Source organism: Lepidothrix coronata, unplaced genomic scaffold, assembly GCF_001604755.1.
Source record: "Lepidothrix coronata isolate B3197 unplaced genomic scaffold, Lepidothrix_coronata-1.0 Scaffold99, whole genome shotgun sequence".
In the NCBI taxonomy this organism is placed as follows: domain Eukaryota; kingdom Metazoa; phylum Chordata; class Aves; order Passeriformes; family Pipridae; genus Lepidothrix; species Lepidothrix coronata.
Window position 1 is genome coordinate 2,190,867 of NW_016690279.1, and position 19,836 is coordinate 2,210,702.

The 19,836-nt window shown below is 45.4% G+C and overlaps 1 protein-coding gene across 2 annotated transcripts; it reads left to right on the forward strand.

Annotated features, from left to right (window-relative positions):
• Positions 1-322: 322 nt before the first annotated feature.
• RPN2 (ribophorin II) lies at positions 323-18,705 on the forward strand. 2 transcript variants are annotated; one of them, XM_017822786.1, is made up of 18 exons: positions 323-358; positions 457-662; positions 2,081-2,176; positions 2,839-3,014; positions 3,866-3,941; positions 4,326-4,460; positions 6,296-6,472; positions 6,817-6,935; positions 7,299-7,404; positions 9,797-9,888; positions 10,016-10,130; positions 10,459-10,653; positions 11,161-11,247; positions 11,752-11,847; positions 12,985-13,060; positions 13,963-14,092; positions 15,812-15,896; positions 18,321-18,705. In XM_017822786.1, the coding sequence occupies exons 1-17, from the start codon at positions 346-348 to the stop codon at positions 15,861-15,863; spliced, it is 1,947 nt and encodes a 648-aa protein (XP_017678275.1). In that variant the 5' UTR covers positions 323-345; the 3' UTR covers positions 15,864-15,896; positions 18,321-18,705. The 2 variants fall into 2 exon arrangements, with proteins under 2 accessions (XP_017678275.1, XP_017678277.1); XM_017822788.1 differs by lacking the exon at positions 15,812-15,896.
• Positions 18,706-19,836: the final 1,131 nt, after the last annotated feature.

A 19,836-nucleotide genomic window follows, 5' to 3' on the forward strand; every position in this document is an offset into this window, starting at 1 on the left:
GCGCGCCTCCTCGCCGCGGCCCCTTTAAGGCGCCCTGGCCAATCAGCGCAGCCCACATCCCCGCCAGGGGCCGCCCCCGCGGCCCGCCGGGAGGCCCGTACCACTCCCGCCGCCCGGGGGGGAGCCACTGACGCTGCTCGTTGCCTCGCGGCCCCACCGCGGCCCCGCTCTCGCCCGCCCCGCCTTTTTCACAGTTTCTCGGTGTTCGCAGAGGGCGTGCGCGGGCTGAGGTCCCTCTCGTAAAATATGCCGTTCCTTCTGCCCCCCTGGCGGAGCGATGGTGCGCGCCGGGGCGGGGCGGGCGCGGGGCGGAAGCGGCGCCGTGGCGCGGGCAGGGGCGGCATCATGGCGGCGCCGGGTGAGGCGCGAACGGCGGGGCCGGGGCCGGGCTGGGGCGGGCGGCGCGGCCCCGGTACCGCGGGGAGGGCCCGGACTAACTCGCTTGTTTCTTCGCAGGCCCGCGGCTGCGTGTGGCGGCGGCGCTCAGCCTCCTCCTGCTCCTCCTCGCCAGTGCCCGGGCCCTCGCCCCCAGCCACCGCCTCACGGCCCGCGACCTGGCGCGGCTGCGGGCGGCGCTGGAGCGGCCCTTCGCCGACGTGCGCGCCGCCTACTACTCCATCGTGGGGCTCGGCAGCCTCGGGGTGCGGGTGGCGGACGAGAAGGTGAGCGGGGTTGAGGGGCTGCAGCTCGGCAGCGAAAGACGAGGTGTAACGAAAGTGTCCGGCGAGCTCTGCTTGGACAGGACCGTGTGGGAAATGTAAATGTCCTTAGTAATGGCCGGAGCAATCAGTGGTAATTACCAGCTCTCGTACATGTGCTCTTTGCATAAATTGCGCCTTTGTCCGGGCAGTAACGTGCCACGGGCGCTCCTACACTTCCTGCCTTCTAAATGGTGTCTGCAGGGCTCGCTCCTCCGTATCAGTATTTGTTTAACCTCCTTGTGAAGAAGTTCCCTGCCTGTGGCATGTTTGCCTTGCTGTCCTGTTAAACAGAGCTCTCATTAGTTTGTTTCAGTTCAAGTACTGAATTCAGGCAGGCCACACCACTTCTGCTTATAAAATATGATCCCTTGTGTGCCAGCACCACAAAGGTTTGTGGTATCAATATGATGCTTACTGTGTTATGTCTTTGTGAATTTCTAGTTTAAATATTGCAGGTTTTCTGTGTAACAACCTCCTCACACAGGCACATCTGCTCGTATGCATAGTCACGTTTACCTGTACACATGAGCTGTAAATACCAGTTCATTCTTTCCTCATAGATTCATTAGAACAGGGGTTCTGAACCATTTGGTCTTAGTTTCTCTTTGAGTGTTGCACATTTGCACCATAAACTCTGAGCTTCCTGAAGATGTTGTGGTTTACTCTTTGCTGTAGCTGATTACTGGTCACATGTGGGCTACACTGGGAATTGCTACTTTCCTCCGTGTCATTGTGGTTGAGTTTTTTATTAGTTCATGATAGCACAGCCTTTGCTTCTGGAGGTAAACAGTAATTATTTATTTGTTCTCGAGGTTTAGGGGTGAGGCTTTTTTCTGGACAGTGCACTTCTTCACAGGGTTAGACTATTTAAAAGGTGGAGGTAGTGAAAAATAACAGCTGTGTGTAACACTTGAACATATATCACAGGGTGGCTGGGTTTGAAAGGGACCTCTGGAGATCATCTAGTCCAGCCCCTCTACTACAGCAGCTTCACCTCGAGCAGGTTGCACAGTGTGATCATGTCCAGATGGGTTTTGTCTCCAGAGAAGGAGACTCCACAGCCTCTCTGGACAGCCTGTTCCAGTCACCCTCCCTGGTCAGCTGGCAGGGTTCTTCCCAAGGCATCCCAGGGTCCTTGTCCCCCAGGGCACACTGATGGCTCATGGAAGCTGTGTGTCCACCTGGACCCTCAAGTCCTTCTCCACAGAGTTGCTTTCCAGATCATCTCCTGGAAGGCTGTCACATCAGTCAGGCATGATTTCTGCTTGGTGAATCCATGCTGGCTACTCCTCATAGCCTCCTTTTCCTTCCTGTGCTTAGAGATGGGCTGTTCCATCACCTTTCCAGGGATGGAGTTAACTTCTGTTTCTGTTTCACAGGCTGCCTGCAAATTTATCAAGTCTCATGTGGACTCCAGCAGTGTTGAATCCCTCTTCTATGCTGCCCAGTCCATCCGAGTCCTGTCTGGCTGTGAGGTGAGTGTGGAGCCCTGAGCTCTGCAGACTCGTGTGATGAGCAAATACTTGCCTTGATATTTTTCTTGGGTTGGTTTTATGCACAGCTTCTACTTTTGCTTTCTTTTAGTGGGTTGTACTCTGTTATGCCTTAGGTAAATACTGGGCATAATCTACACAAGGCAAAGTGTAAAGATACAACACAAGTATTTGGTCCAGGGTGATTCTGAGGAGATGTTTTTCAGTTAAACACTGATGGCTAAGGAAAAAGTCAGCACATTTTATTCTCAGGACCTGTGTCAATTAGCAACCCTTTGGGTGGATAACAGACTGTTTGGATGTGAACCCTGGTGCTGGAACACTGCTGGATACAGATGCAGAGCACCCTTGCTGGACTGGAGTGGGTTATCTGAGCCCCATTTGCCATCAGTCCCACCATCCGCTGCACAATGATGTGATGCCACGTGAAAAGCAGGATAAATCTGAATCCTGGATTACCCTGACTTACTGATAGTTGACAGCAAAACTTAGGGATTTCAGTAATTACACTAAAAGGTAATGAATGATAAAGGGCTTTTTTTCCTAAAAGCTTACAGTAACTCACCAAGTGCGTTGCTCCAGGAGGGACTCAGCGGTGAGAGGCTGTGTTGTTTTCAAGTGTGAATCTCTGTGTTCTTCCTCAGGTCACCATCTCAAATGAGACCAGGGAGCTGCTGCTTGCAGCTGTCAGTGAGGATTCCTCCATCACCCAGATCTTCCATGCTGTTGGTGCCCTGAGTGGCTTTGGCCTTCCTTTAGCATCCCAGGAAGCTCTTAGTGCTCTTACTGCTCGTCTTAGCAAAGAAGAAAATGTGCTGGCGTAAGTCTCTGGCAGAAATGATTCGTTGTTCATCCTCTAGGCAGTTGGATTTTGGAGTAAAGAATATTTTAACACTTAATGGTTGTAATACAGATGTAGTAGAGTGTTGTGTTTTCATTTTATGTATTTCTCCAGTTCATTGTTGTCCCTCTGGGGAAAAATATGTTTGGGGACTATTTTCTGTGTGATTTTGCAAATGAACTTATATATTCCGTTTGGTTCAAGAATAATGGTCAAGAAAGGGATTGAATCCCAAAGAAGCTTGCTCTTAAAAAGCTTGACAACAATTTTGACTTATACCCAGCCATGCTTCTTTGTCATTTATGGCTGCAGCACACTCAATGCTCTTCCTCAGCCCTGTTGTTTGTAGGTTGGGGTGCCTGTAGTGTGAGCTGGAAAATATGTGCCAGTAAGCAGAAGGCATCTTGGCATTTATCACCCAAGAATTTCATAATTTTACTGTGAAACAAGAGAATAAAGCATCCCTTAAAAGCTGGGGAAGAAAGGGAAACTTTAATATTTGCTTTGTGGACTAAAAAAATGGATTCCTGGAAGCCTCAGTAGTAAGTCTGGGATCTGTGCTGTGCAGGGATCAAAGTTTGGTTTCTTCTCCACCTTTGAATCTGTGAGTTTGTTGCAGTGCTGATGCAGCTAAAGGGACATTTTGTAGTGAATGCTCAGTTCATGCTAAATCACTTTAGATTCATTGTCTTGAGTCAACTGAAGGCAAGAACAGCTGTTTTACACTTCATTCAGAATAGGAAATGAAGTTTCTTTTGATTTAAATGATGTTTGGCTTTTAAGGAAGGAATAATCATACACTTGTTTGGTTTCGTTTGTTCTTGTTTCAGAACCATCCAGGCTTTGGAGACAGCATCTTACTTGTCCCAGCAGGCAGATCTAAGTAGCATTGTTGAGGAGATCGAGGTGGGAACACACTGTGCTCTCTAATTATTCAGAAATTTGCTAGACATCTGTAGTACTAAAATATGTATTAACGTGAAACACAAAATGAAAAACCAACCTGGCTAATTGCTTGCTGCATGATATGGCTTGGCTTGGCCCTTCCTTTCAAGCAGATAATTCTTTTATCTGTTTCACAGTGGACTGAAACATAGAAAGTCATGACATTTAATTATAGTTAAATCCACCAAAGGCTGGAGGTTTCTCTTTCTTCCTGTTTCTAAATGACTATTACAAAATACATCAGTGATCCCATACAGGTAATTCTTGATTACAGGCCTAACAGCAGAGGTAACTTCTGTGGATCTGGTAGAATGCAATTTAAATTTTAATAACTCTTTCTGTCAGGATCTTGTTGCTCGCCTGGATGACTTGGGTGGAGTTTACCTGCAGTTTGAAGAAGGAATTGAGACTACTGCCCTGTTTGTTGCTGCTGCCTACAAGCTGTCAGACCACGTGGGGACAGAGCCAGCAATGAAGGAGGTCTGTACCTGCCTTTTCCTCCCATGCACACTCCAGCTCACAGAAAGGATCTGCACAGTCCCTGTTGTGCAGTGCAAGAGCCCAGTGTAACCAGGGAGAATTCCTGCTGGAAAAAATAATGAGCATACTCAGCAAAAAGGGACATCTCATAGGGAGTGCTAAGGAACAGTATCTAAGAGGAAATTCCAACTTCAAGATCACAGGCTGGATTTGGTTTGATTTTTTTTAATTATTATTATTTTTCAAATGTATAGAAGGAAAGCAAAAACTTGTCTAAAATGAAAGACTGTTGGAAATTTCTTCTGAGTTTGGTTGAGCTAGAAATCATTACTGCAAGCCATCCACTTAGTAATTTTTTTTCCACACCAAGTTAACGGAGTTAGATGTACTTTGGATTGAGAATCACAGCTCCCTTAAGCGTGAGCCGAAGTGGCAGGGTTGAGACTGAAGCCAGTGTAAGACACCTGAGTTCATTCCTGGCTCTCTTCCATGCTGATGGCAAACAAACTAATGCAAAGTACTTTTGATGTCATTTTTGAGGTGGTGATTCTGCTAGACACAATTCCAACTGTCAGCATCCAAATGATACTTAAAAAGAAAAGGCCAATTAAGGAAAATTGTTTAGTGTTGTTTCAGAATCGTGCTATCAGAAGTGCTGTTTATCTCTAGCGAATGGTGAGAGTGCCTCTGGAATACCACAAAACTGTCTTTAGAAAACAATATGTAGTACTTGAAAAAATAATTCCCTTCCCCCCCCAACTTTAATGAGAGTGTCAGTTGCTGATTCGTGTCTGGAGCGATGCCATACCCTCCAAAGAAATGAAAAACACTGCAGGATTTGCACTGTGCAGGAGTTCTGTAGCATTTGTCTGAATGCTTTCTCCAGTTTTGATTTTGTTTGGTGCTCATCAGTACAAGCAGGAGGGTGAAAATTTGAGATGCAGTGGATTTCATTTCAAAGTGTTCTTTGTAGGTCACTAAGTTGTGTGCCTATTGCTTTATTGGGGACTGTGTTTGATTGTACTCATTCTGATTAGAATTTAGCCCACAATCCTTTGCTTGGATCAAAGTGCAGGTAGCCAGTCCCTGTTTTCCAGACTGGCAGGGAGTGATGGAAGAAGCTGAATAATGAGGCATAGCCTGCAGAGTGTGGCACAGGTGCACTGACCCTCCTGAGTCAGACTGCAAAACCAGCTGGGGGGATGCAGTCCCACTCCTCCTTTGGAGAGAACAAATTAGCTTTGGCACGTCCCAGAGCCAGAGCTGGCTCTGTGCTCCTGGTGGTACTGCTTTAAGGCTAATCCTCTTAGCTTGAGGACACTGCTGAGCCTAAGGGGATAAGCCTGCATGGGTCTAGACTGGCTCCTTCCAGAGCCATTGGGGTGCTTTGCATCACTGCTCCGTGGCCTTCCCAGCCTGGCAGGTAGCCAGGACATGGAGCCTGGTCCTGCTCCTCTGTATGAAGACAGTTGTAAAGCTCCTGGAGCCAAGGTGTCTTTTTGTAGCCACATACAGTCTGGGTAGTTGAGCTGACAACATCTTCTGTTCCAAAACACATCCTTTGGGGAGGTGGACCCAAATTCTGGTTTTGCCTGTTTCTAGCACAGTTACAGCCATTGTGGTTGGAACCTCCCAGCCAAGAATAAGAATGCACACGTGATATGAGGTAACCCAAAATTAACTACCTCTGGAATAACTTGAATTATTTTTAAAGCAAATGGAAAATTAAACAGTCTTTATGAATGATGTTTTTATTAATAACATTACACTGAGCCAGTTTGCAATGTTGTGGTAAGCTGCCGGTGCTTATATGTGATTTTCTTTTCCTTTTTCAGGATCAAATTATCCAGTTGATGAATGCAATTTTTAGCAAGAAAAACTTTGAGACACTCTCAGAGGCCTTCAGTGTTGCCTGTGCTGCAGGCTCCTTATCCCAGAACCGCTTCCACTTGCCTGTCATCGTTGTCCCCGAGGGGCCTGCGGCTGTGTCTCACCATCAGCCCATACTCAGGGTGAGTCCTTAGCCCTAAGCTTGGCTCAACCTGTTGTATTGTAGCTCTGGGTTGACTGTGTAAGGTGATACCAGGACTCAGGTTCCAGTAGATCTTTAGTGCTTTTGTGCAGTGATTCTTAGGAATCTCTGCTTACCCAGGGCTTACCAGACACTCCTTGAGAAGTCAGTCAGCTCTGTTACTAGCTTCACCTTTCCCTGTTATGTGAGAAAGGACAAGGGAGTCCAGGATGGTGGGTGAGGGAGAACTCTGGTTTGGAGTACAGAGGGGTGCCGAGTTGTCTGTGCTCCTGCATTCCTCCCGGGACAGTGGGTTTCACAGAAATGCTGGTGTTTCTCTTGTAGCTACAAGTGACCAATGTTATGTCCCAGCCACTGACTCAAGCTTCTGTAAAGCTCGACCAAGCCAAGTCTGTGTCTAGCAAAGCCACTGTCCTTCAACAGACACCATTTGTTCTGTCAGGGTAAGAAAATAAGATTGTTTTTACAGTTTGTAAGGCAAACAGGTGTTACTTAATCGGTGTTGGACTTAGTTTCCTTATGTATTCTTCCACCAGAAAAATGTTTGTGTGATGGAAAACTCAAAATGCTGTGGTTGTGTTTTGTTGGTGAGGGGTGACTGAGCATGTTGGACGGTGATGGTGAATTTCTGTTGCTTTTTCTTTTGATTGGGAGTGGGAAATTCCAATGTTCTTCTGACTTTGGGGCAGCTTTGAAGAATTCTCTTCCTGCTGCACTTAGCAATGTCAGTTTTATGTTGTGGGGTTTTGCCTGCTTAGTGTCACATATTTGGAGGCTTCTTAACACCTTGGGTTTTTTTATTATAGAGACTTCTTTGAGCTGAACTTCATGAACGTGAAACCTGCAAGTGGATATTATGACTTCTCTATCAGTGTAGATGGAGATAAGCGATTTATTGCTAACAAAGTGGAGGTGGGTGTGCTCTTCGATGGCATTTTAATTCTGTGCCTGTTCACTGAAACAGCATTTTATTTACATCCATGAAGGATGTTGCTAGTTGTATGGGATTTTTATCACATGTTTTTCTGTAATACTTTGGATTTTGACTCAGGATTATGACCAGTAACCAGATTAATATGTGATCAAAAGGGATTTGTGTAAATTTCAAACCTGACTTATCACTTAGATGCTGATCTGACAGCATACAGAGGGTAACAATGCAAGTGTTTATGTGGCAACCCAAAGTAGCTTTGCAAAATTATTATTAAGAGTGTTAGTTCTTCAGAGAATTCAGGATTTGAGCCAGTAAATCTCAATGCTTGGCTACCAATTGTCTGGTGATTGCCTGATGTGTGGAAGCTGAGTCCTGTTGTCTGTATAAGCTCTAGAGCCCTAGAAAAGAGTCCAGGGGGTCTCTTGGCATCTCTGAACTGTATATACTGAAGATTTTTTAGTGGAGGAGCAGTGACCAAAGTAAATGGAAACAAAGTCTTTTTTTCATGCATACATAGCCCTTTTTTGGTGGCCAAAGCTGTTAGACCAAATCTTTCTGAAATACAATTTTATATAAATGCTCAGTTTTCCTTTCCTCAAGCTTGTTACAGTGAGCAGTGTGACCCCCAGTGACTGTTCATATAGTCACCTCAGTGTCAACAGCTGAGAATGCTCCTCTCCAATGAGTTCTATTCCCAGGGTTAATTTTTGCCCTCGATCACCTATTTAAGGAAACAATTAGCTTTTCAAATCTTCCAACATACTCAGCTTGGAGTGGAGGAAGAAGACACTTATTTACAACTGCTGACCTTTACTCTGAGTATCCGGTTGATGCTGCCAGTGCAGTAGTAATGGCACTCAGGGGTGCCAGAAGAGGATGGATTGTTGTGCTTAAGCTGGTGCTGGCACAGGGAGGCACCACCAGGAATGTATTAGCACTGGCAGCTTTGTGAGAACCACTGCTAATAAGACACATTGTTATGGGGGAGGACTGCTGGGGAACTGCTTTTTTTCCTTACTGTTATTAGCATTAATTGTCCTTAATGCACCATCGTTTTGACAGTAATGAGCTAAACCAGTGGGTTATTATTCCGCCAGAGATGACATTTCCTGGCATTAAAATATTTGAGAGATGTTTGTGTACTGTGCTGTTGGAGGGGCTGTGTGCAGCAGCTCTGATTCGCCTTCACATAACTTTTTTAAAATTAATATTTCATTAGTCCATCTTTCATTGCTCCCATCTTGAAACAAAGTAGGGCTTTGCTAAAGTTAGCTTAAATCATCTGCATGTTAATGGATCCATTTTCAGGGGTAACCTCTCTTTTAAATTACACTTTTTGTTGTAAAGGAACTGCCAAGATGGTTGTGTTTGAAGTCTGACCTGAATGGTTTGGTTAATGTTTTTACATATTTTTCCCACAGGTTCCCTGTGAATTATTTTTCAGGCTGAGGGCGTGGGGCTGGTTCACACGAGCAAACCTGTAATAACAAATTGTAGTGTAAGATGAAAAATATCTTGGCAGTGAAACTTTTAATTCTCTGGGGGAGCATTTGTAAGCTGTGAGAACAAACGTGCTAATTAAAAACTACAGACTGCAGTAACTGCTTATGTTTGAGAGAAGGATTGAAGTCAGTCAAACCCACTGAGGCTCACTGCCTACATGGGCTGTGGTTTGGGGCTGGGAGAGGGCAGGAAGTCATTTCTCTGCTTGGAGTTTATACTGCACTTAGCACAAAGGAGTGTGATAAATGGCAGGGCTTTATTGGCTGCCCAGCACTGATAAATGCTGTGGCTCTGAAGGAAAGCTTGCTGAACAGAGTGCAGGGCTGCAGGAATGCTTTGGCATTTGCCTGCTGGTAATAAAATCAGCAGAAACCTGTTGGGCTTTAGGAGCCCAGAGAGGCAGAGCTGGTTGCTGTCCAGAGACCACTCGTCTCCAGTTGCTGTCCGGAAAGCAGAAGTCCAAATGCACATGCAGTTTGAAGTTGTACCACACGTGATGTAATCTTTAATAGCTCGTTTCTGCTAGTTCAAAAGGAAAACTAGTTGGATCTGGATAGTTGGACTGTTTCATTAAAAACAGTTCTCCAAAGGCCAGCTAATTCCAGCATGCCTGAGGAGCTGGTGGAAGCAGTCTGCAGAGCTGGCTGCTTGTGCAGGAAGGAAGAGGGTGGCTTAGGGTTAGTGACTGGTGCAGGAGCTTTGCCAGAAGGTAAATTGCTATAGATCATTGTGTTCAGGTTAGGCTCTCTCTTGGGCTTAGTGTAAGACCCTCTTTGTTGAAGGGGGGCAGAAGCATCTGCAGTGAACTTCACCCTAACTGGTGTATGTGGAGTGCTCTGAGTAATTCCCTGTTGTGTTTTGTTGCAGCTGAAAGTAAAAGTTTCCACGGAAGTTGGGATTACTAATGTAGATCTTTCTACTGTGGATAAGGATCAGAGCATTGCCCCAAAAACAACCAGGTAAAATGACACACTGGGTGTGATCCATTAAGGGCAGCTCTGGCTCCAGACAAGAGCCTGGGTTTCTCTCAACGCCAGACCTTCTCTTGGAGATTCACCTGAGTCCTCTTTGGTTTTTAACTCCTAGGGTAGCTTACCCAGCCAAAGCCAAGGGTTCCTTCACTGCTGACAGCCATCAGAATTTTGCTTTATCCTTCCAGCTGATAGACGTGAACAGTGGAGCTGAACTCATCCCTCACCAGGTTAGGATGAATTTTTGTCGTTGCTGTGACACCAGGGTGTTCCATCATGAAGCACCTCGGGTGACAATTGCTCTTGAAAAGATTTGATAGGTTTTGAGAAGCCTTATGTTTCTGACATGGTCTGTGAAGATCACTGATCTCAGTAGATGGGAGATTCAGTTCATTTGTTCTGTGTGTGTGTTAAATGAAACATCTGGCTCTGGTGCTGTGTCGTATTTAACTCAACAAAGTGAGGGTAGGTAGCCTGCACTGTAAAAGCACACTTCTGATTTTTTTAATATAGATTGTTGGCTGAAAAAGCCCTTGAACGTTACAACCTTCCTTTCAGACTTTTGTCCGACTTCACAACCAGAAGACTGGCCAGGAGGTGGTGTTTGTTGCAGAACCAGATAACAAGAACGTGTACAAATTTGAACTGGATACCTCTGAAAGAAAGACTGAATTTGACTCTGCCTCTGGTACCTACACTCTTTACTTGATCATTGGAGATGCCACTCTGGAAAATCCAATCCTCTGGAATGTGGTATGTAGCTGGAACTGGTTTTGAGGTTACTGGCAGTCTGACTAGCAGGAGGGCATGGTACAGACCTGGAAGAAAAAAGCTCAAATGTTTTGTTCTCTGTAGTGAACCAGAATCCTTCTAGCCATTTATGGGCTCTGAGGTTCATTTTAAGTTTTGAAGTAAACATCACAGCAGGACAGAAATGAACTTTCAGTTCATCATGTGGTGGAGCAGAAACTGCAGAACATTTATGGGTTTGATTGTAATTTCACAGCAAGTTCTCAAGGTTTAACCTTTCTGTTCTCTCTCTGCTGGAAATAAGTCCAATTCTTGTTTGTGGGTGATTGGCATTACTGCCTCTGTTTAGGAGAAGCTGCTTCTTAAAAAATCTGGTGGCTTTTTCTTAGGTGCCTGTAAAAATCATGTCAGTGGTAGATTGGCAAATAAGGAAATAGGGCACAGTAATGGAATAGCTTTTATTAATACATTAAGGTCAAAAGTTCATGAAGCTGCACAATTTCATTTCAGGCTGATGTCGTGATCACATTCCCAGAAGAGGATGCCCCATCCACAGTTCAGTCCAAGAACCTCTTTGTTCCTAAACCTGAAATCCAGGTACAGTCAAAATTATGTGTGGAGATGGGCAGCTAGTCCTACTGTTGTTATTAGTTCTCACCATAGTTTATTTGTAAGTAAAGTAATTTAAGGAAGACCAGAGTTACTGCTTAATGGAAGGAACTTCGTTGCAGTCCTCTGGAGTATGAATACATAAGCTGTGTGTCCTACTGTGAGAGAGCAACTTGTGTCACTGAGAGGATTCAGACATGACAATTTGACCAGGTGACTGGGTAAGCACCACAGAAAGGTCTCTGCTTCATTCCAGCCATCTGTGCTGGTGTCAAGTGAACAAGTGCTTCTGTGAGTGCAAGGAAAAGTTAACTGTGCAAGAGATCAAATGTGCAGAGACTGGAATAGACACTAAAGAGTCAGTCTTTGCCTTAAGAGGAATGGTTCTCTTCCAGAGGAATGTGTGGGAACAGCACCAGGGCTCCTCTGAGGAGCTGAGAAGCTGCTCTGTTGGAATACTCCTACTCATGAGTTGGTTTTGTTTGTTTGCAGCACCTCTTCAGGGAACCTGAGAAGAGGCCTCCCACGGTGGTCTCCAACACTTTCACAGCATTGGTTCTTTCCCCGCTGCTTTTGCTGCTCATCCTGGTGAGTGAACTGGGCCCCAGAGGAACATCACCTTTTCCCATGCAGTCCAGAGTCACTTTAGCAGACTGGGCAGTTCAACTCTTACTAAAACTCCTGGTTAATCATGACTGGCACCACAGTGCTGGAGTTACAGCTAGCAAATGTCAGTGCAGAGCATTGGTCTGGTTTGGTTGTTTGAGTTTATAGTCAAAACAGAAAAACACTGCTGCCAAGTGGAAGTAGGTGGATGGGTTTCTTCAGTCTGCTTCAGCTGGGGATGGTGAATAACAGTGGGCAGATTAAGTAACGTTAAACTTCCACAGGAAAAAAGCAGGGATTCTGCCTCACACATAATAAATCTATCACAAAATCTGTGTTACTTAATCCTATCAGGTTGATTCCCATTTATGGACATAATATTGGAGTGTCTGTAGTTGAAACAATCCACTGCTACTCATTGTATCATTAGGGCAGTGTTCTGAACTTAATGCAAAACAAAATCTCACTGAGGCAAGTTAAATTATTCCTTATTTGGAAGATGAAGCTGATTCAAAAAGTAATTTCCCATTAGCTGGTCTCACTGAAAGTGGGCACTCAGGCAGCTGTGTCCCCTGCTCACTGGAGTTCACAATATACACGTTGATGACACTTTAATAAAAAATCTTATTGCTGCTGCTCCTGCTTCCCATCCTTCATGCCTTTGTCTTTTGTACTCCAAAAACTACAGTTGTTTTTATGAGCAAGCATCTTGTATCTGTAGCTGGTTTTTGTCTGAGTCCAAAATGAGAACCTTACCTTTTTGTTTTGGTCTTTTAAATTGAAATTAACTCAGCTGCATAGAAATAGCAATGTCAGGTTTTGGGGTTTTTTTGCAATCTAGATTTGGAGCAGTACTTTCTCATCAGTTTAGGATATTTGAGCAACTGCATTAGGGCAGTCAGAAGCAGCAGGAGAGATTTTCACTAAAGGAGCTCAGGAGTGCTGCCTTTAGCAAAATTACTACTCTTGCAGTAGTAAACAAGTGTAGAGAATACACTGAATACAGAGAATTCATTGAAGGACTTAAAGCAAACAGACTTGAAAGATACTGAAGTTTAAAGTAAAAGCTTGTGTTCACAAGGCTGTTGTAACTCAGATTTTGGGGTTTTTTCCCTTTAGTGGATCAAGATAGGTGCCAACATCTCCAACTTCAGCTTTGCTCCCAGCACCATTGTTTTTCACATGGGACATGCTGGTAAGTGTCAGAGGCTTTCTGCTTTGTTTGACCTCCTCACCTGGGAGTTACAGATGAGAGCCTGTGGTTAATGGGCTCGTGGTCTATTAACTATAATGACATAACAGCATAACATTTGTTCTCTTGTTTCCATCTGCCTTCCTGCTTTTCATGATTGTTAATATGGTGATAAACCTGTTTTGGCCATCAGCTTATAACAGCCGTCATTATCCGGGCCCCTCTCTCACACCATTTATCTGTACTTAATAGAACTTCTTATTTCCAGAGGTCACACTTTCTTTATTGCATGATTATCCTCTGAGAGCAGGGAGGTTCTGTGGGGATTGAAACCTGTGGGACTCTGTTGGCAGTGAAAGGCTACATCTTTTCTTTAAAGCTCTTCCCATGAGAGCACTTCTGGATTTTTGGCTGGACCAAGTTTTTTCATCAATTTTATTGTGCCCTTGGTCACAGTTATTTACTGTCTTGGTAGAATTTCAAAAACACAGCAGATTGGGACAACTTTGGATCTGCTGATTCCCAAATGTCATTGTGTTTCTCAGTCCAAGTGAGTGTCATGGAAGCTTTATAAAGCTGTAAGCCCCTACAGATGTATGAAGGTTGATATCCCCTATTGAAATCCAGAGTAACCTCCTCTTTTTAATAGCCCTTAATGTTTATAATATGTCCATAATTCTGCCACAGGAGGGTTGGTTGCAAGTTGTCCCATCACATGTTTTTTGTGTGTGGAGGCCCAGACACCATAATTCCCTGGCAATAATGTAGAGTCTTTGAATCTGCCATTCAGAGCTTCAGAAATGAGATATAAACCAAATGCTTAGGACTGGCAGTGCAGTTGTTCTGAGGATAACAAATGGTTGGTCTTTGAAATGCAGTTTCAGCCATGTCTTTTTTTTCCCCAGCAATGTTGGGGCTCATGTATGTCTACTGGACTCAGCTCAACATGTTCCAGACGCTGAAGTACTTGGCCATTTTGGGTGGCATCACATTCCTGGCAGGCAACAGGATGCTGGCTCAGAAAGCTGTGAAGAGGTAAGGAGGGAGCTGCTTTCAGCATCAGTGGGGAGGAGTGGGTGGTGCTGTCCTGTGCCCATGGCTGAGAGGGCAGCAAACGCTGCTCTGGGTCCTTAGACCTCGTGTGTGGGGCGGGGCTGCTCAGTCCCACCTTCCTGCCTGTCTCCAGAACAAGGGCTTGAACTGAGCAGGGCAGTTCTCTCCTGCACAGAGAACGGGCCACATGGCACGAGCTGGAGCAACCAGCACAGGGTGGAAGTGTCTGTGCTTTGACATGAAGAAACCCACATTTGGCAAGGCACATTCACTGACAGATTTGTTTTACTACATGGTATGTCAAACTCTTAGAATATTGTTAGATTATGAAAGGCATTGTAAATGCAGGAGGGGCCCAACTGTTCAGGAGCTGTGCTTGTGATCAAAGTTTTAAGAGGAGGCAGGTAGGGCAGGGGTACCTTCCAGCAACAGACAACAGGCAACACGCACAAGCAAACCCAGGGAAAATTCTGCTAGATAACTAGGGATACAGGATTCATTTCTGAACTGGCATTGGACTGATTCTGGACACTTGTGTCTTCTGCCATGCAGTGCCTCATGACTGCCATGGCTTGGGCAGCCAGCAGGTTGCTGACCCAAGCTTCCAGTGCAGTGCACTGATCAGAGGACACACCACCCCCTCTCCTTCACTTCTGTCAGACACAGTTCCATGTGAGACTTAAGCTTTAGCCCTTTAGTACAAATGTAGCATTTCGTTTTGAAGATGATCTTACTGACGTGCTTTGCCATCAGACCTGTGCTTTTCTTACTTTCCCCTTTTTGAGATGCTGGAATCTTATCCCTACATACCTATCTGCATAGATATCCCTGGGTTCTCACTTTTTTGGTTGCACTCCATTAAAACCAGGACAAGAGATGTAAAAAAAAATATATATATATATATAATTTTAAGGGGGATTGTATTGATTTGTTGTCTTTAAAACATGTCAACTTGCATGGCTTTAGCAGGGAGGATGATTAATGTAATTAACCCTTTCCATAGTGTCTTCCCAGCTTTCTCAGCCTTGGTCTTTTGGATATCCAGCCCTCTCCACTGTGGCATTTATCTTGTTAGCACAACAGCTCCTACTGTGATTTTCTTTCCAGCAGCGCTGTGTTATGTCATTTAATAATGTTTCTTTTTTTCCTTTTAAGAGTAATGATAAAATCATTATTAAATGCAGATTGCCTAGGATACAGATTTAGTGGAAAATAATACAATGAAGCTAATTTCTAAGTATCTTTGCTTAACCAGGGCTTCTGTTAGCACATAAATGCAGCTGGTTGGTACCTGCTTCAAACCACTGCAGGGGGTGTCTGTTTGCTTTTTCGCTGTAAATGACACGAAGCTGCAACTACAATGGCAAATTTGAAAGTAAAACTTGTACCTGAGGCTAAAGTGAAACCTTTTGTACATGACTTTAAAGTTCAAAAAGACATCTTCTTGTTAAGGCACTGCCTGCCTGTCTCAGAGGCTGAGGTGCAGTGACAATTAACTGGATTGCACGTTGAGGCAAAGCTGTGGAGGCGACTGGTGGGCGTGGGAAGGGAGGGGGACTGTATAAACCATCTTGTTACAGAAGTTACCAGAAGGCCTGGTTTTGCTTTTTGCATTTCTGTCACTGGCTCTGATTCCTGGAGCAGGGCTGCTTTCCTCCTTCCTGTCTTCTCTGAACCTCTCTCCCTCTCTCCTTTTGGCAGGATCGCTGCAGAGCAGAGCAGTAGGTTGGCAAAGTATAGAACGCTGCGGTAAAAGGGGGTTTGCTAGTGACCAGCTCTTCAGGAAGTAAGGGCCTTTTTGGATTTTGCCTCTTCTGGGCATGCTGCCTGTTTCATTTCACCTCATCACTCACTCCTTTTGCAAAAAGATATGTGAACTGAAGCTGCTTCCTCCCAACATCGCTTACTGGGCTTTGGTCCTTGGCTGCAGCTGGGTTGGCATAATAGCAGTACGTGTTCTCTGAGACTAAATTGCATTTGTGTGATTTCCTTAATTGTGTGAAATCTGCATGGTGATATGTGCACATGTAAATATGCTGTCCTGAGCACCAAGCAGCTCTCAGGTGATGAAATAAACCTAGTTTAAATAGTATTATCGTTCCCATAAATAAATTACTGGTAATGTTGGCTGGAGGAGGACGTGATGGAAATGGCTGTTTCATCATCCTGCTGCTGGTACTGCCTATCCCCATCCACAGTATTCTGGTTCTTCAGCTGCCAGGCACTCTGCCTGCTGAATTACACCCTTGCTTTGGGTGGCAAGAGCTCTGCAGCAAAGCCAGGTCAACTCCACCTCGTTCAGCTGAGAACACGACCCAGTCCCGGGGTCACCCTCCCATTAGAGTGAACTGGCCATGATGGCTCAGGCAGCAGCAGCTCCCAGCCTCCTCCATTCCATACAGTTGTGTGATAGGTCTCCATGATCATTTACCAGCACAAAGCCCTTCATTTCCTTTCGTTCCAAGAGGTGAGGTTCCGGTTTGCTCTATCCACAGTGGTGTAGGAGGCAGGACTGCCGGCGTTCCACACGCTGCCCAGTTCTGAGCGTGTGTGCATGGGGGCTTCATTCCCTGTTCAGTGCACTGGTTTGTTGTGGGGAAGAGGGAGAGCATCTGGGATGGTTCCTGTGATGGGACAAATCACTGCACACTGTGCTGCACTGGTGCATCTCCTGGGCATTCGCTTTCTCTCGCATTCATGGTCAGTGCTCCTGGCACACACACAGTGCATTGAATGGAGCTCAGGTTTTTTGGTGCAAAACAAAACCAGTGTGGGAGTCTGCACTGTGGGGGCAGCACCTGTGTGCAGATCAGGGAGTGTGGAGGATGGTTTCATGGAATTTACACGTGAAGAATCTGGCATCATGTCCCTCAGAAAAACACCCTGTTAATGTCTCTTCTCTCCTTGGAGCGTTTTGAGGTATTTGAGCACAGAACAAGCTACAGCAAGTTACTGGAGAGGAACTGGAGATGGCTGTCACTTGTCCTACTAAACAAATGCTGGGTTTGCATCCTGACTGTTTGGTGTGCTGTTCAGGTCTCTGGATGCTTCTTTTTAACATTGCTTTGGGCCTGTGTTTTTCAGCTTTTTAGGGCTGTGTTACCAAGTACCTCACCAGTGTGTTCACAGCTTGCATATTTTCTGTGTCTCAGCCCCACCAGGGGCTGTGAGTAATCCTGGAAGATCACAGAATCACAAAATGGCTTAGGCTGGAAGGGACCTTAAAGATAACCAGTTCCACCCCCTGCCATGGGCAAGGACACCTTCCACTAGCCCAGGTTGCTCCAAGCCCCGTCCAACCTGGCCTTGGACACTTCCAGGGATGAGGCAGCCACAGCTTCTCTGGGCAACCTGTGCCAGGGCCTCACCACCCTCTGAGTAAAGATCTAATCTAAACCTTCCTTCTTTCAGTTTAAAACCATTGCCCCTAGTGGTGTTGCTATCTGCCCCTATAAAACATCCCTCTCCCTCCTTTTTCTAAGCCCCCTTCAAGTCCTGCATGGCTGCAGTGAGGCCTTCCCTGGCCCTTCTCTTTTCCAGGCTGAGCGACCCCCATCTCTCAGCCTTTCCTCAGAGCAGAGGTGCTCCAGCCCTTGGAGCATCTTTGTGGCCCTAGGATCTTGCAAATAACTTATTATCCACAAACCTTAAGTTAGGTTTTGCTGCCGTGTGCAGTCACAAGGGGTTTCCAGTACCCCAGATACATCAGTTAAGAGTGTATTGTTACCAGTTCCGAGGGGTGGACTGTCAACAGCTCTGCATCCATAGCTATGCTTGTGTCTGGCAAAAGAACCCCAAAAAGTTGGATCTGCTGTGCTAAATTAGACTACATCATCTTCTTGGGGACATGAAGATCTTTGTGTTTACATGGACCAATGATTCCCAGCAGGTGGATTGGCCCTGTTAAAAGTAGAAGTTGAGGTACCACCAGGCCTTCTATTCAGCCTGGGTTTTTTTGTTCAGTTCTGCAATTTAAAAGGCTTGTTCATCCCTTTTGCACCAGGAATTAACCTTCATTTTTTCTGACCATTTCCATCTTCCTTGAAGTCCATCCCCCATTCCCTTACAGTACTGGTTTTGTCACTCCAATAAGCTGCTTTTGGGAAGCTCCTCTGATTTGAGAGAAGATGAGGGTTTTGGGGACACTTTTACTGTGCAAGGAGGTGCTTTGTTGCCTGGAAGAGTTAATTTTTTGGGTTTTTCTTTCCAGGACACAGTAGTACCAGAAGAATGGAAGAAATGTGGAAAAACAAGGCAAATGCCTTCAGAACAGAAGTGAATAAATAACTGAAAGACCAAAAGAAGGAAGGCAGAAGATGATTTTTTTTTAATATATATATATATATTGAGTCAAAAGGGTGCCAGTTAAACTTTTTTAAATATCTTGATTTTCATCATTGTGTTCCTGCTACTGGAGTGCTCTTCATATGAATCTGGAAAATCTTTTTTTCCCTGGATCCTCCCCCTTTTTTTCTCCCAGGACATTTGAATTTCCTTTCGAGAAAGAGGAAGAAGAAAATACAGTTCTGCCTTTCCCCAGATACCCTTTCCTCATCCTAAAGATTTGTGAATAAAGAGGAAGGAATGGTCCTGAATGTTGTGTTTGGGCTGTGTCGGAGGCGGTGATTGGAAGCTGGGCTCACATGGGAATGAAAAGAGCTTTTTCTGGTGGGTAATTTTGTGTGTGAGTCACTGCTGTGTGTGACACTTCCTGTTCTTTCATGTGCTTTCCCAAAGGGACGTGTTTATTGGGGGGGACTTCCCGCTCCTGCCTGTGCCCTGTGCGAGGCTGTGGGCTGCCTTTCTCCACTCATGGCTGTTCTCTCCCACCCCAGGCTGTGCTGAGCTGCTCTGGGCCCTTGGGGTCAGGCAGGAGGAGCCCTTGGAGAGAGCCAGCTGTGGTGCTGGAGCGCCTGTGTCTGACCCGGCAGGTTTGGGGGTCCCTTGGAGGGTTCACTTTCTTTGCAGCCTCTGGAGTCACTGTTTCACTCCAAATAAGAGGTTGTTGCTTCTGGTCTTCTGTGAAACCAAAAAGCCAGGAATGTGCTGGTTGCCACGTGGCCACATTTGAATTACTCGAGCTCTTAACTTCCCAACTAGTTACTCCCTTCAGGAGCACCAAGCATGTTGAGGCAGCGGATTTGGGCTTTATTGAAGAACCCACTGATAGTAAAAACCAAAGGCCAAAATCTCCTCCTAATGAGCAACTTCCACATGGGAAACATAACAGTTACTCCCTTCCCTGCATCCCTGTGTTTGCTCCTGTTCATCCCGTGTCAGAGTAGTTTCTTTAAAGGCCTTTTGGCAAAGGAACTTTATCAAATTTCCAGGAAAAATTATATCAGCAAGAAAGCATGTGGATAAAGGGTGTGGAGCTGAATCCTCCAAAGCACTTCACGTGTGTGACATGACTCCACTTTATAAAATCCACTTTTTCTCTTCCCCACTGTGGTTACTCACACTTAGCTCACTGTTCCTGCTCTTTGTAGCAGTTCCTACCTGTTTGTTCAGTGCAAACGTTACACTGGACCCACAGAGGTTTAATGAATTTCTCTGACCTCCTCTGCACTCCTTCGAACACCAATCTCGGGCTGCATTCAAGTCCTCTGGGACTAAAGGAGCTTTAGGCAAGAAATAACTAAGCTACTGTTCACAGCAGTTTATCCTGGAATTCCTTCTCATCGTGGTGAGTTTTTTGAGCCTCGTATTTTGTTACTGCTCACTTA